Raw genomic sequence first — 17,188 nt, 5'->3', positions numbered from 1 at the left:
GTTTAATGGAGGAAGCTTGCATTTTCATCAGCATTTGAAAAGATTGCTTCCTTCCTGAATAACAACCAGGAACAGGGACCAGATAACTATAAAAGTTTGTAAGGAACAGGAGGTGGATAGCAGCAGAGAGAACATACTATCGTAATTTGCAAGAACAACCAACCTTTAACTCCTAGATTGCATACCTTGTATCTTTTTAAACAATAACTGTTTTTAATTATTATTATTGTCGTGTTGTTTTCATTTTTTTTTTAGGTAACATCGGTACTGAGCTGTCTTACGCTGATCCCAGTATGTTCATCTCATCAGATGGAGGAAACACCTGGAGGCAGGTACAGTACCTCATACAGTGTGCTCTATGGTGTTAATTCTCAAAAGGTTACCTAAAGTTAGAGGCCAGGATGCTGTTTACCGAGTGCAGATTCTGTAAGGGCTATTACGTGCCCAGTTGTCATAATAGAATACTAGCATAAGGTCCCTGTTTACTAAGGCGCGTTAGTGTTTTTAGCACGCCTACACTTAGCTGCTAAACATGTGGAGGGGTATAATCGAATGGGGACCCATCTCTAAGGATGTCCCGGCGAAGGGGCGGGGAAACCTGTATTATCGAAACAAGATGGGCATCCATCTTTCGCTTCGATAATGCGGTCGGGGACGCCCAAATCCCAACATTTAGGTCGACCTTAGAGATGATCGTCCCCGTTTTTCGGCGATAATGGAAACCAAGGACTCCCATCTCAGAAACGACCAAATCCAAGCCATTTGGTTGTTGGAGGAGCCAGCATTTGTAGTGCACTGGTCCCCTTCACATGCCAGGACACCAACCGGGCACCCTAAGGGGCACTGCAGTGGACTTCATAAATTGCTCCCAGGTGCATAGCTCCCTTACCTTGGGTGCTGAGCCCCCCAACCCACCCCCAAAACCCACTCCCCACAACTGTACAACTCTACCATAGCCCTAAGGGGTGAAGGGGGGCACCTAGATGTGGGTACAGTGGGTTTTGGAGGGCTCCCATTTACCACCACAAGTGTAACAGTAGGGGGGTATGGGCCTGGGTCTGCCTGCCTGAAGTGCACTGCACCCACTAAAACTGCTCCAGGGACCTGCATACTGCTATCAAGGAGCTGGGTATATCATTTGAGGCTGGCATAGAGGCTGGCAAAAAAAAAAAAAAAGTTTTTTGGGGGGGTGGGAGGGGGTTGGTGACCAACTGGGGGGAGTAAGGGGAGGTCATCCCCGATTCCCTCCGGTGGTCATCTGGTCAGTTCGGGCACCTTTCTGAGGCTTGGTCGTGAAAAATAATGGACCAAGTAAAGTCGGCCAAGTGCTCGTCAGGGACTCCCTTCTTTCTTCAATTATTGACCGAGGACACCCCATCTGTTAAGCACGCCCCAGTCCCGCTTTCGCTACGCTTCCGACACGCCTCCGGGAACTTTGGTTGTCCCCGCGAAGGAAACCAGTTGAGGACGCCCAAAATCAGCTTTTGATTATGCCGATTTGGGCGCCCTTAGGAGAAGGACGCCCATCTCCTGATTTGTGTCGAAAGATGGGCGTACTTCTCTTTCAAAAATAAGCCTGATAGGCGCCTTTAGGGATATTGTAGGCACGTACATGGTTAACACTGCTTAGTAAACAGGGCCCTAAGTCTGCACTTACATGTCTAACAAAATTGGTGGTGTAAATACTTACACCTAACTGTAGGTAGTTAGGTGGGTAACTGCAGGAATTCTATAACCCACATGCACAACTGCCAGACATGCTTCTGTCCTGCCCATGTCCCTCCCAGATCCCCCCCCCCTTTGCAATTATGCTCTAGAATTTACATGCTGAATTTATAGAATACCGACTAGGGACAGTTACATGTGTAATTGCTAACTACTGCCAATTATCACCAATTGTAGTCCATAATTGGTCATTAATGCCAATTAGCAGCTCATTAGCTATGTAAGTTAAACACACAACTGCCTTCATTCTTTAACTTGTACGCACAGCTTTATAGAATTAGGAGGAGATTCTATATATGGAGCCTAAAAAACTAGGTGCTGAAATCAGGGCCGACTAAGCATATTCTATAATCAGCACCTGGATTTCAGCGATATCTGCATGCATCCATTTACGCCAATGAAAACCTGATGCAAATCTCAGCACGTAGATTTAGGCTCACTGGGCCATATTCTATAACTAGGTGCCTAAATTTTGGAACGCCCATTTCCCCACCCATAACCACGCCCCTTTTTGCCTCCGCACGTTAGAAGTTCGGCACTCATTGTTACAGACTACGCTTAGCGAGTTGTGCACCTAAATTCTAATGAGTGCCAGTTAGTGCTCATTATCGCTTGTTAAGTGCTATTATCAGCGCTCAGCTTGTTAAAAGTTACATGCGACGTTATAGAATACGCGCCGATTTTGGCATCTAAATCTAAGTTCACTATATGGAATCCGGGTTTTAAGGGGTTATGTCTGAAAACTGTTTTGTTTGATGACCGAACGATATATGTGTTGGGAAATCACAGAAATAAAAGTATGAAAAAACAGATCTGAAATCAATTTTATATAAAATCTTGTTTTCCATGACTTTAAAGCAAGAGGTCTCAACTCAGTCCTCAGGACACACCCAGCTAGTCAAGTTTTCAGAATACCCAGAATTTGCATGCATTGCCTCTACGGTAAGCAAATTTATCTCATGCATATTAATTGTAGGTTTCCTGAAAAACCTCAATGGATGGGTGTGTCCCAAGGACTGCTTTGAGAACCTTTGATTTAGGGCAGGGATCCTCAGATTCAGTCCATAACCTAGCCTGGTTGTCAGGATTTCCACTTTGAACATGTATGAGATCAATTTGCATTCGCTGCTTACATCGCATGGAAATAGATCTCATACAGTGGTGGAAATAAGTATTTGATCCCTTGCTGATTTTGTAAGTGTGCCCACTGACAAAGACATGAGCAGCCCATAATTGAAGGGTAGGTTATTGGTAACAGTGAGAGATAGCACATCACAAATTAAATCCGGAAAATCACATTGTGGAAAGTATATGAATTTATTTGCATTCTGCAGAGGGAAATAAGTATTTGATCCCCCACCAACCAGTAAGAGATCTGGCCCCTACAGACCAGGTAGATGCTCCAAATCAACTCGTTACCTGCATGACAGACAGCTGTCGGCAATGGTCACCTGTATGAAAGACACCTGTCCACAGACTCAGTGAATCAGTCAGACTCTAACCTCTACAAAATGGCCAAGAGCAAGGAGCTGTCTAAGGATGTCAGGGACAAGATCATACACCTGCACAAGGCTGGAATGGGCTACAAAACCATCAGTAAGACGCTGGGTGAGAAGGAGACAACTGTTGGTGCCATAGTAAGAATATGGAAGAAGTACAAAATGACTGTCAATCGACAAAGATCTGGGGCTCCACGCAAAATCTCACCTCGTGGGGTATCCTTGATCATGAGGAAGGTTAGAAATCAGCCTACAACTACAAGGGGGGAACTTGTCAATGATCTCAAGGCAGCTGGGACCACTGTCACCACGAAAACCATTGGTAACACATTACGACATAACGGATTGCAATCCTGCAGTGCCCGCAAGGTCCCCCTGCTCCGGAAGGCACATGTGACGGCCCGTCTGAAGTTTGCCAGTGAACACCTGGATGATGCCGAGAGTGATTGGGAGAAGGTGCTGTGGTCAGATGAGACAAAAATTGAGCTCTTTGGCATGAACTCAACTCGCCGTGTTTGGAGGAAGAGAAATGCTGCCTATGACCCAAAGAACACCGTCCCCACTGTCAAGCATGGAGGTGGAAATGTTATGTTTTGGGGGTGTTTCTCTGCTAAGGGCACAGGACTACTTCACCGCATCAATGGGAGAATGGATGGGGCCATGTACCGTACAATTCTGAGTGACAACCTCCTTCCCTCCGCCAGGGCCTTAAAAATGGGTCGTGGCTGGGTCTTCCAGCACGACAATGACCCAAAACATACAGCCAAGGCAACAAAGGAGTGGCTCAGGAAGAAGCACATTAGGGTCATGGAGTGGCCTAGCCAGTCACCAGACCTTAATCCCATTGAAAACTTATGGAGGGAGCTGAAGCTGCGAGTTGCCAAGCGACAGCCCAGAACTCTTAATGATTTAGAGATGATCTGCAAAGAGGAGTGGACCAAAATTCCTCCTGACATGTGTGCAAACCTCATCATCAACTACAGAAGACGTCTGACCGCTGTGCTTGCCAACAAGGGTTTTGCCACCAAGTATTAGGTCTTGTTTGCCAGAGGGATTAAATACTTATTTCCCTCTGCAGAATGCAAATAAATTCATATACTTTCCACAATGTGATTTTCCGGATTTAATTTGTGATGTGCTATCTCTCACTGTTACCAATAACCTACCCTTCAATTATGGGCTGCTCATGTCTTTGTCAGTGGGCACACTTACAAAATCAGCAAGGGATCAAATACTTATTTCCACCACTGTACATATCCACTATGGAAATCCTGAAAACCAGGATAGGTTGTGGACCTCTAGGACTGGATTTGAGGACATCTGCTGTAAGGAAAAAATAAAGTGAAAGGTTCAATTTTTGGATATCTGTTTGAATAGACAATAGCTGATTAGTCTTTCTGAGACCCTGTTTGAATACATAGGAATATGTCATAGGTGTACAAAATACTTGTGCTAAATTCTTTTGCACAACAGTTTACCTCGCCAAAAACACCGCTGAGTAAAGTGCTACTGACTGATACTTTGTCACAATGGGGTAGATGTTCAAAGTGCCCTCAGCGGTGAAGTTAACCAGTTAATTTAAGCTGGATAACTTTGAATATTCAACTGCAACTAAAGTTGTCCTATAAAATTTAACTGCAGACAAAGTTTAGCCAGATGGAAGGGGATGGGATGTAATCAGTTGTACTTGACTATTTGACCTTAATGTGTAAGAGAAAATAAGGAATGCACCCTTACAAAGTTGTTTTGCTGTGTCCTCATACGATTCATACCATGGTTGTTTACAGATCTTTGAAGAAGAGTATAATGTTTGGTACCTAGATTGGGGTGGAGCCCTTGTTGCCATGAAACATACCTCACTGCCCATCAGGCATTTGTGGTAAGCAAAAATATCTATTTTTTTCTAGGTAAGGCAGCTTTCACATCTGTGCCGTGTGGATGTGTGTGAGTGTGTTATAATGCAAATATCTGTAAAATGTACCGTCACATTCCTGTAATTCATCATTCGTAAATTAGCAGTATGTCCGAGTCTTTGTTGAGATGAAGCATTATATTTTTGGCACATTTTTCCCCTAGATTCTATATAGTGCGACTAGAGTTGCGTGTATAGATCTGGGCGTATTCTGATTTATATGCGCAACTCAATTGGTAAACAAGCCAATCAGTGCCAATAATTGGATGTTAACAAGCAATTATCGGTACTCATTAGAATTTACGCTCACTACTCGCTAACCCCCCAAAATTCTGTGTATCGTGCCTTGATTTCTGCATGGAAATCGAAGCGTATTCTATAACAATTTTTGTAACTTAATTGGTTAACCAGCTAATCAGCTCTGTTAATTGGATGTTAACAAGCTATTATCAGCACTAATTGGCTTTAATTGAGATTTACACATGCAACTCGCTAAGTGTATTGTGTAGCATGCTGCACCTAAATTCTAAATCGCATAGTTGGAAAGGGGATGGGACGACTTCCCTATGATCTTGCTGGTTGTGTTCTTAGGGATTGGGGTGAGAACGATGTCATCTTTGTCTGCTGGGATTTGTCCTTTTGAAAACATGTATACAATGTGTTTGGTGTAGCATTCGCTGAAATATTCTGATGGGTCTTTCATCATATAGTTAGAGCAATTGTCTAGTGTGTGTGTGTTTTGTCAGTAATGTTTTTACTGTATTTACATTGGGTCATTTGAAAAAGGACCATATTCTGTCTGCTGCGGTGTGAACGTCATTTGTTTTGCATTCTTGTAAAAAGTCTAAGATGGAGAGACTGAATGAATTCTTTGCTTCGGTCTTCACCGAGGAAGATTTGGGTGGGATACCGGTGTCGGAAATGGTATTTCAAGCGGACGAGTCGAAGAAACTTACTGACTTCACGGTAAACCTGGAGGACGTAATGGGGCAGTTCGGCAAACTGAAGAGTAGCAAATCTCCTGGACCGGATGGTATTCATCCTAGAGTACTGATAGAACTGAAAAACGAGCTTGCGGAGCTACTGCTAGTGATATGCAACTTATCCTTAAAATCGAGCGTGGTACCGGAAGAATGGAGGGTGGCCAATGTAACGCCCATTTTTTAAAAAGGCTCCAGGGGAGATCCGGGAAATTATAGACCGGTGAGTCTGACGTCGGTGCCTGGGAAAATGGTAGAGGCTATTATTAAAAACAAAATTACAGAGCACATCCGAGGACATGGATTACTGAGACCAAGTCAGCATGGCTTTTGTGTGGGGAAATCTTGCCTGACCAATTTACTTCAATTCTTTGAAGGAGTGAACAAACATGTGGACAAAGGGGAGTCGGTTGATATTGTGTATCTGGATTTTCAAAAGGCGTTTGACAAGGTACCTCACGAAAGGCTACAGAGGAAATTGGAGGGTCATGGGATAGGAGGAAATGTCCTATTGTGGATTAAAAACTGGTTGAAGGATAGGAAACAGAGAGTGGGGTTAAATGGGCAGTATTCACAATGGAGAAGGGTAGTTAGTGGGGTTCCTCAGGGGTCCGTGCTAGGACCGCTGCTTTTAATATATTTATAAATGATTTAGAGATGGGAGTAACTAGCGAGGTAATTAAATTTGCTGATGACACAAAGTTATTCAAAGTCGTTAAATCACGACAGGATTGTGAAAAATTACAAGAGGACCTTACGAGACTGGGAGACTGGGCGGCTAAATGGCAGATGATGTTAATGTGAGCAAGTGCAAGGTGATGCATGTGGGAAAAAAGAACCCGAATTATAGCTACGTCATGCAAGGTTCCACGTTAGGAGTTACGGACCAAGAAAGGGATCTGGGTGTCGTCGTCGATAACACACTGAAACCTTCTGCTCAGTGTGCTGCTGCGGCTAAGAAAGCGAATAGAATGCTGGGTATTATTAGGAAAGGTATGGAAAACAGGTGTGAGGATGTTATAATGCCGTTGTATCGCTCTATGGTGCGACCGCACCTTGAGTATTGTGTTCAATTCTGGTCGCCGCATCTCAAGAAAGATATAGTAGAATTGGAAAAGGTGCAGCGAAGGGCGACTAAATGATAGCGGGGATGGGACGACTTCCCTATGAAGAAAGACTAAGGAGGCTAGGGCTATACAGCTTGGAGAAGAGACGGCTGAGGGGAGACATGATAGAGGTATATAAAATAATGAGTGGAGTGGAACAGGTGGATGTGAAGCGTCTGTTCACGCTTTCCAAAAATACTAGGACTAGGGGGCATGCGATGAAACTACAGTGTAGTAAATTTAAAACAAATCGGAGAAAAATTTTCTTCACCCAACGTGTAATTAAACTCTGGAATTTGTTGCCGGAGAAAGTGGTGAAGGCAGTTAGCTTAGCAGAGTTTAAAAAGGGGTTGGACGGATTCCTAAAGGACAAGTCCATAAACCGCTACTAAACGGACTTGGAAAAATCCAAAATTCCAGGAATAACATGTATAGAATGTTTGTACGTTTGGGAAGCTTGCCAGGTGCCCTTGGCCTGGATTGGCCGCTGTCGTGGACAGGATGCTGGGCTCGATGGACCCTTGGTCTTTTCCCAGTATGGCATTACTTATGTACTTATGTATTTGTGGTTTCTTTAGGTTTGATCTTGTCTTTGTTATTTTGTGTTCAAACTATTGTGCGAGCTTACTTGCAGAGGGTGGTGCTTCTGCTGATGCCAGTACATCTTGGGTTTTCAGTAGGTCGTTCATGAGTTTGAATATTTTTTTGTGCTGGTCAGTTCTGGGTAGGCATATGTGCTTTAGTATTCTGCTTTAGCCTTCTTTATGTTGTGTATATGTTCTTATGGCTTTTCTCTGTTTAATTATGCTTATGGCTGTTTTGTTTTTGGCCCATGTTCTTTCAAGTTTCCTGCATAGTTTTTTCATGTGTAGTAGCTTGTCATTAAACCAGGGACGTGGTTGTTTTTTATTGCTTGTTTTCGTTTTAAGTGGTGCTGTTTTGTTTAGTATGGTTTCACTTGTTTCATTTCAATTTCTCATGAAGTGGATCTCCTTGAGTGGTATGTTACTATGTTCATTCATAGATGTTGTCCAGAAAGTTCGATTGTCCACCTTCCCTCTAGTTGTGTATGTGTGTGGTGTTCTTGGTTCTCTGTTCTTGCCATTTTCTTTCCATTGTAGTGTAAATGTGAGCTTGCTGTGGTCTGACCATGGTACCTCTTCCCATTTGTGGTTTTCTAATATGTGATTGTTGTTCGCTGAGAATTTAGGCGCTAGTGTGTCTAATATGTGGCCTTTTTTGTGAGTTGAAGTGCCTTGTGTTGTTTTGAAGTTCCATTGGTTTATTAAGTTCGTTAGAGTTCTGGTGTTGGTGTCATTTTGCTTTTCTAGGTGCAGATTGATATCCCCTAGTAGTTGGACATTTGATTGGATTGTACAGTTGTTCGATACAAACTCCATGAAATCTTCTTGAGCATTTGACCAACTTCCTGGGGGGGGGAGGGGGGGCGATAAAACAGTATGATACATAGTTGATCAGATAGTGTTGTGTTTGAGATTTTGCATGCCAAAATTTCAATTGCTGAGGATATATGTTTAGCGACAGGTTCTACTAGAAGGATTTGTATATTATTGAAACTCCACATCCCTTCTTTTTAGCTCTGATGGTGTGTATTGTTTTGTATCCCAGTAGGCAGAGGTCATTCAGTGTTGGGTGATCTTCAAGGTGGAGCCATGTTTCTGTTATGAGCAGTAATCCTAATTGTTCTGTTTCTATCCAGTCTCTGAGTAATGCTGTCTTGTTAACTGCCAATCTCACATTTATGTATCCTATTGGTATCGGGATATATTTATCATATTTAATGTTGGTGTGTTTAATCACTTGTAGTTGTCTGTATGGTCTGTCAGTTTTGGGATTGTGCTCTGTTGATTTAGCTTTGCATTTTTGGTTGTTTGTTTGGTCTCTATTATGTTGTGTGGGCTATGATTGGGCTGTTCCAGTTGTTGTTGTGAGCATCGTCTGGCAGTGATGCGTATGGGGATGTGTATGGTGAAGCAGCTGGTATTATTGTTATTATGTAGTAAAAAAAATCCATGTCCTTAGGTTGACCATTTTGATGGGTGCTTAGGCTCAAGGGGGGAGTCTTTCTGTATTTGTTCTCAGTGTTTTCAGTGTATTTGTTCTCAGTTTGTTTGTTTTTTAAAGTGTACATGTTTGTGTGATGGGATTCAGGGGTATTTGTATTTGTGTGTTTGTGTGAGATTAGGATGGCCTCATATATCTATCTTGGTTGCTGATGAGGCTTGTCGATTTCTCCATCGTTCTGACTTCCCGTTTAGGCAGACATCGTCAGGTGAGTGTGATGATTCACATCTGATCTGGGGTGGTTTGCGCTGGGCGCCAAACTGAAGGATCACATCTGGGGATTGTTTCCGTGTGAATGACTGTCACAATAATTCTGCCTTGGTGAAGAGTTGCTCTTCAGTAGCAGTGATCAGATAGAGGGTAACAGTGAGAGGTTGCCCTTCTCAGGTAGTGTTAACAGAAGTGTGCTGGTATAGTAAAAATCATTCATGGTTAATACTTTCAGAGGTTCTTCCAAGGCGATGGCCTTACTTCGGTTCCTGCACGTGGTTGAAACCAGTTTCTGCTGCACCATTCCCAGTGTGCTGTTTTCAGTGTGCCGTCTCGAGCAGACCCCTGTCTGAGCGCAGCATGGATGGTGACGTCTCCTTCACTCTGTGGTCCGGTTGCTCAGCCTGTGTTGTGTGGATGCCGCACAGGGCACAGCATGGATGCTGATGTCTCCTTTTCTCTGGTGGTCACAGTGCTTGTACTGCAGGAGGGGCATCTCTCCTTCGCGAATCGATGTTGTTTTCCTGGTTTCCCTCTCTGCGTGGTGGTCCCCATGCTGCCCGTCCCGCTGCCGACTGGGAGCTGTCACCACCTGCAGCACTGTGCGCCTGGTTGCGCCGGAGCTGCACTCTGAATGGGCCTCACTGAGTCTGGTCACGCTGATCACTCTGCTCGCAGCAATCCGGCCGTGCCCGACTGTGCAATATACAGCTGGGGGACCTCCAACGGCGCTCTTGTCCTCGGCTGCTGTTTGGGATGCCACCTTTGTGGAGTAGTGACACAGCTGCATGGTGGTGTGGCATGTCTGCCACACCAATTTCGCTCTCATTTTTGGGCTCACAGTCACGGCCTAGCCACGCTGTGATCACCCCCCCCCCCCCCGCCCTCTATACCATCCCACTCCCGCCATTCGAGGCAGGGGGAGTACAGCGTGCACTCAGTGGTTGCTCCTCCGGGCCTCTACCCTTTGAGAGATTGTTTGATTGCAGTCCAGTGGGTCGATCCAGGCAAGAATCAGCTGGGTCACCAGGGAGCTTCTCACAGGGCTTTTTGCTCGGCGGCCATCTTAGCAAATATGAGTGCTAAACTAGTATTCTAGTATTACGGCATCTTAGTAACAGGACCCCTAAATGAAATAGTGTGCACTAAAATGAAATAAAGCTAAAGTGACAATGCACATTCCTGGTGAATAGCTGTCTACAGGACATTATTACGGTTATTGATTATTCTGTTTAGCATGGCTTGAATGAGATTGAAGACTTAATTATCCTTTAGACCATAATGATAGACCTTCCTGATCACCCAAGGCACACCAGCTGGACTGTGAGAAGAAGCTTGGCAAAAATAAATAAATACATACATACATACATTTATATGCCAAATAATATGAAAAAAAGTGCAGGGTTTGCAACAAAAGCACCAGGGGGACAATTCTATAAGTCGCTGCCCCCTTTTAGGTACCCTGATTCCGCACCATGAGATTCCATTCTATACAGGTACCTGTGTGCACTTTTCCCTCTAAGCTGAGCAGGAGTCCTCCATCTACAATCCTGCCAGTGGGAGGTGCTGTTTCACTATCACATTTTCAGTTGTGAGGGACAGGCAAACTCTGCAGGACTCCAGAGAATCTGCGTGTCCCTAGCAATTGAAAACACAATAATGAAGCACCAGCCCCCACTGGCAGCAATGCAGTTGGAAGAGTCCTGCTCAGCTTAGAGGGAACACTGCCTGTCTGCGCAGATTCCATTATAGAATACTAGTAGAACCTGGCATTGGCGCATTTAACTTTTCCACACCCTCACTTACATTAGCTATAGATCTGGAGAAAGTGTGCTCAGCAGGGGCGTAGCCAGACTTGCGTGGGAGGGGGGTACACAGCTCGAGGGGAGGGGGCACATTTTAGGCCCCCCCTGCCGCCGCCCCCTCCCGCCGCCATTGTCGCCCCCCCCCATCTCTGCCGACCCCCCTCCCGCCGCGAACCTGCCCCCGCCGCCGTCTACCTTCCGTTTTGCTGGCGGGGGACCCCACTCCCCGCCAGCCGACGTCCTCTCCCGTAGAACGCAGCGGCACTGTCTGGCAGAGAAAAGTCTTCTTCCTTGCATGCTGACGTCCTGCACGCAAGGAAGAAGACTTTTCTCTGCCAGTGCCACTGCGTTCTACGGGAGAGGACGTCGGCTGGCGGGGAGTGGGGTCCCCCGCCAGCAAAACGGAAGGTAGGCGGCGGCGGGGGCGGGTTCACCGGGAGGGGGGTCCCCACTGAAATCTACGGGGGCCCATGCCCCCTCAGGCCCTACGTAGCTACGCCACTGGTGCTCAGCATGCGCCACAATGAGACTACTGCCAGGCCAGCACGCCCTCTTGGTGGTAATTTCAGATTTGTCATGTGCCCATAATGCCTGGATGAATTATTTATTTATTTCCTCCTATGCACGCCGGTTCCGTCGGTAATTGGCACTCGGCGCATGCCAACTGGTCACCGTGCGTTTAGCGCGTGAGCCTTTACTGCTAGATCAATGCGTTCAGGCCGGTTTTGGGCATGCACTAGTTTTATTTTTTCCACAGTCCCTTTTCCCGTCTCATTAAAAAAAGACCATTTTTTTGTAGATGCAGTAAAAACTGGCCGGCCGCATGCCCAATACACAATCACAGGCCACTTTTTACCACGGCTTAGTAAAAAAAATATGTAAATGCCAACTCCGCCCATGCTCCTCTAGGCTCCTCTCATGCACTGTCCCCTTGCATTTATATGCTTTGCAACTTGCATGTACCCTTACAGAATAGCGCTTAGTTGCTTTGTTGTCAGTTATGCATGTATAAATGTGGGCACCCAGTTATAGAATTGCTCTTCACCTGTTTAATACCTACTAGACTGCAGCAAGTCTATGGATTTGACTTAGTTGCAATTTTAAAACAATGGCTCTATAAGCAATCACCTTGATATTCAGTGCTCTTTAACCGGTCAGAATGTCTGCTGACCAGCTAAATAGCCCTTAACCGACTATCCACCGATATTCACTGGGGGATAACTGGCTATCCCCAGTTAGCTGATAGCAGGTTATATCGCGCGATATAACTGGCTATCTACTGATTTTTAGATCGGGGTTAGCAGCCATGTTTGGCCACGTCAAACAGTGGTATATCTTTGGCCAGTTTGAAGATAACTGGCTGTCTGAATATTGAACTAGCCGGTTATCTTCAAACTGCCAAAAATAAATAGGATTTTCTATGCCGGTCACCAGAAATGGCCCGACATTGAATTCCCATGCTTGGCACCGACTGCAGGAGTTAGCTGATCCAGCTTCTGCAGTCTGAATATCGGCCTCAATGATTTTTAAAGCGACAGCATGCTGTTCCTCAGCAATGCTACCCTGGGTGACTCCAGCCCTGTCAGATCTGAGATGCTAAACAGGATTACGTCTGACAAATACTTGGAGAAGAGACGACCAGAAAGCAACTGAAACCACTGCAGCGTCCTGCCAAGAATGTCACTGCCATGCGGAGGACTGAGATTGCCAAAACCCATGAAAAAACAATAAGATACTAACAACCCCCATGTTGTCAATTTTGAAAGCTGAGAGCAAAATTAATTTATTGTATTTCATTTCCTTAGAATGTGGGCTACTGTTGATATTTCCATCATAAACATTTTATGTCACAGTTTCTGCATAGTCTGGAATTAATGTCCTACTCATCTGTTTTATTAATGACAACACATTCACATGATTATACAGTAGATTCACTGTTATGATACCTCTTCAACAAGGCATACCACAAAGATCCCTCCTATGAACGCTAACGCAGTACCGCTTTATCTCCCATTCCGAGCTTGAATCTACTATGTCCTCATCAAGACATACTCCAATGACCCATCCTATGAACGTTTAATGGAATACCGCTCTATCTTTATGTAATACCTCTTGTATTTCTTACTCCGGAAATGCGATCGCCATGACGGAACAATGTAAGCCACATTGAGCCTGCAAATAGGTGGGAAAATGTGGGATACAAATGCAGTAAATAAATAAATAAATTTAAGTATAAAGTAAGAGAAGAAGATACTTATTCACATATAGATGTCTCTAGTCACTATTTACTAAACTACCTTAATGTGAATATTACCATATGTTACCAGATCATAGTAATTCTCTTGTTAACCACCTAAGAAACAGCATGGAACTCCCCCCCCCCCTACATAAGCGTTATAAGCCATGCCTAAAGTTAGGCACAGTTTATAGAATAGCACTAAAGTACAGGGGTCATATGGAAAATGTAGGTATATCCATTTGCACCAGTGGAAATGTGGTGCAAATGCCCCCATCTAAATTTACATGCGAACCCCCTTATTCTATAATCGCATGGGTAACTGGAATTCACACCCATGCTCCACCCTAAAACGCCCTTGACCTCCCATGTCCATGCCCCCTTTTCCAGGACTTGGAGGAGCCCTTTTACAAAGGCGTGTAAGGGCCTACATGCATGCAGCTAGCATGTGCGCCTGGTGGTGATTCTGAGTTTGGCGCATGCTGAAAACCCGTGGTAGAAAATAATTTTTCTGTGTTCTACAGCAGGGGCATTCCTGACGGTAATCGGCAGTTGACGTGTGCTGGATGGTTACCGCATGGTTAATATGTGAGCCCTTATCGTTAAGTCAATGGGTGGCGTTAAGGGCTCAAGCCGTAAATAGATGCGTGCTGTTTTTAATTTTGCCACGTGCCCATTTCCCGGCTCCAAAACACCCCTTTTTTTCCAGCACGCATCCAAAACACGCGCCCACACTACCACAGGCTACCTTTTGGCACACCTTTGTAGAAGGACCCCGGAATAAGCAGAGAATGCACCTTTCAGTTAACATGTGTTAAATAGTAACATGTTCCCAAGCAGGTATACATATCCGCGCCTTTAATATCGGTAGCAATTTCTGCAGGGTTTTGTCATGCTATTTTGTAATCACACAAGGAGGCCCATTTTACGCAGAGCATTGAGATCAGAATTGAGACTTTCATCTCGGAAAATGCTCAGTTCTGGTGAGATTTTGCAAGGGTTCAATTGAACACATAGCATTTTGTATAATAAGTGTAAGGACTGTTAGGAGTGCACATGTATTTGCCAGCACATGCATTGGGAGCAGCCGTTTTATACATAACTAGTGCAACCAAGCCCGTTTCGTCAAATATGTAAACGGACCCTAGGAAGGCTTTTGTCTAAGCAATTTCTCCTCTCTCCCCTGCCCTCCCCTCCATGTCTTGCAATTCTTCCCTCCCCTCCCATCCTCCCCTCCATGTCCTGCGATTCTTCCCTCCGTGACCCGTGATTCTGACCTCCCCTCCATGTGCAGCGATTCTCCCCTCGCCTCCCATCCCCTCCATGTCCAGCGATTGTCCTGTGCCCTGCCCTCCCCTCCTATTCGTTTGTAACATCCTGACGTCAGCTCACCTACAGCGTTCCCTTCCCTCTCACTGTTCCGCCCTCCTCTGATGTCATTTCGTCTTTACGCGAGGGCGGGACAGTGAGAGGGAAGGGAACACTGGAGGCTTGCTGATGTCAGGATGTTACGAACCCAACCAGCCATAGAATGTTGAGGTACAACTTATTATATAAGATGGTCTAGATTCTATATATGGTGACTGGAATTTCCATGGAAAACAAACAAAAAATACACCTAGGCGTGTTCTGTAAAGTATGCCTAAATTTTATAGAATAGGTTTCACGCGGTATATAGAATAATGCTGAACACCTCTCCACATGACCAAATATAGTCGTGGCCATTTACACCATGTTTTACTTGGCATAAATCCTGATGCCTAAATTAGAAGCAGATGAGAAGATTCTATATATAGCGTCTAAAAAATTGGTGCTCAAATCAGTGCCGACTAAGCGTATTCTATAATCGGTGCCTAGATTTAGTTGCCGATTATAGTGTTTAAATCTGTGTCCATCTGTTTATACCAATGAAAACGTGGTGTAAATCCCAGCACGTAGATTTAAGCGCACTAGGCCATATTCTGTAACTACTACTACTTATCATTTCTAAAGCGCTACTAGACATACGCAGCGCTGTACACTTGAACATGAAGAGACAGTCCCTGCTCGACAGAGCTTACAATCTAATTAGGACAGACAAACAGGACAAACAAAAGATAAGGGAATATTAAAGTGAGGATGATAAAATAAGGGTTCTGAACAAAGTGAATAAGGGTTAGGAGTTAAAAGCAGCATCAAAAAGGTGGGCTTTTAGCTTAGATTTGAAGAAGGCCAGAGATGGAGCTTGACATATCGGCTCAGGAAGTCTATTCCAGGCATATGGTGCAGCAAGATAAAAGGAACTGAGTCTGTAGTTAGCAGTGAAGGAGAAGGGTGCAGATAAGAGAGATTTTCCCAGTGAACGGAGTTCCTGGGGAGGAATGTAGGGAGAGATGAGAGTGGAGAGGTACTGAGGAGCTGCAGAGTGAATGCACTTATAGGTCAATAAGAGGAGTTTGAACTGTATGTGGAAACGGATAGGAAGCCATTGAAGTGACTTGAGGAGAGGGCTAATATGAGCATAACGACCCTGGTGGAATATTAGTCGTGCAGCAGAATTTTGAACAGATTGAAGAGGAGAGAGATGGCTAAGTGGGAGACCTGTGAGAAGCAAGTTGCAATATGATAAACAGTGTGATGACAATGCTCCTTTTTGCCTGCATGGATTAGAAGTTTTTACACACATTGTTACAGAATATGCTAAGCAACTTGTACGCCGAAATTCTAATCGGTGCCAATTAGAACTCATTATTGCTTGTTAAGTGTTGTTATCAGCCCTCATTAGCTTGTTAAGTTATGCGCGTTGTTATAGAATCCATGCCAATTTCGGCGTGGATCTCTAGGTGCACTATATGGAATCTGGGGGAAAGCGGGTGTATTCTATATCAATATGCGTAGATTTTAGAAATGCCTGTGCCCTGCCCTGCCCATGCGTACCATGTTACAGAATAGTCTTAGCGATTTGTGCGCATAAATCTTAATTAATGCCAATTAGTGCTGATAATTGCTTGTTAGCATTCAATTAACAGTGCTGATTATCTAGTTAAGCAATTTAGTTATGTACATTGTTATAGAATACGCTTCGATTTCCATGTGGAAATGAAGGCCCCACATATAGAATCCTGGGGAATGAGGGGAATTCTGTAAATGGTGCTCAAAAATCGGCCAAAGAAAACCACCCCAAAGGGGTGGAGGTACACTGGTTCCTACGTAAAAGGTTGCAGAAGCAAGAAGTAGGAAAGGTAGGCTCTTCTAAAAACTGGAGGAGACGTCTATAAAGGAAACAATTCTTTATTGCAAGTGAAGTGACGACAACTCAACACAGCTGTGTTTCGGCGCTAGCACATGCCTTCTTCAGGAGTCTAAAACATAAGATTTATAAAAACACAAAAAACAAATAATCAAAGCATGCCTAATACCATAGATAGAAAAACATATCTTTGTAATAAAAATGTATAGAAATTAAAAACATATATATCAAAACATCAACAGAAATAATATTTTTTTATATATAAACAAACAAATCAATATAAATGTATCAAATATCAAACATATAAATGGCAAGAGGCGTACTCACTCGCAAATGCGCAGTAGAGACCCTCTCTGTCCTGCCCCCACGTCAATACGTGATGACGGGGACGTGACGGAGAG

At 44.4% G+C, this 17,188-nt stretch overlaps 1 protein-coding gene across 1 annotated transcript in view; it reads left to right on the top strand.

The window, feature by feature from the left end:
* SORCS3 (sortilin related VPS10 domain containing receptor 3) overlaps positions 1-17,188 on the top strand; it is an 831,591-nt gene that overhangs the window by 560,403 nt on the left and 254,000 nt on the right. The window contains exons 12-13 of the mRNA XM_030204719.1: positions 256-332; positions 5,012-5,103. Of these exons, the coding sequence (XP_030060579.1) occupies positions 256-332; positions 5,012-5,103 (169 nt within the window). The remainder of the gene's footprint in view (positions 1-255; positions 333-5,011; positions 5,104-17,188) is intronic.

Source organism: Microcaecilia unicolor, chromosome 5 (genome assembly GCF_901765095.1).
Source record: "Microcaecilia unicolor chromosome 5, aMicUni1.1, whole genome shotgun sequence".
Classification (NCBI taxonomy): domain Eukaryota; kingdom Metazoa; phylum Chordata; class Amphibia; order Gymnophiona; family Siphonopidae; genus Microcaecilia; species Microcaecilia unicolor.
The sequence above is the reverse complement of the archived record's forward strand: the minus strand, read 5'-3'. Positions and strand labels throughout refer to the sequence as shown.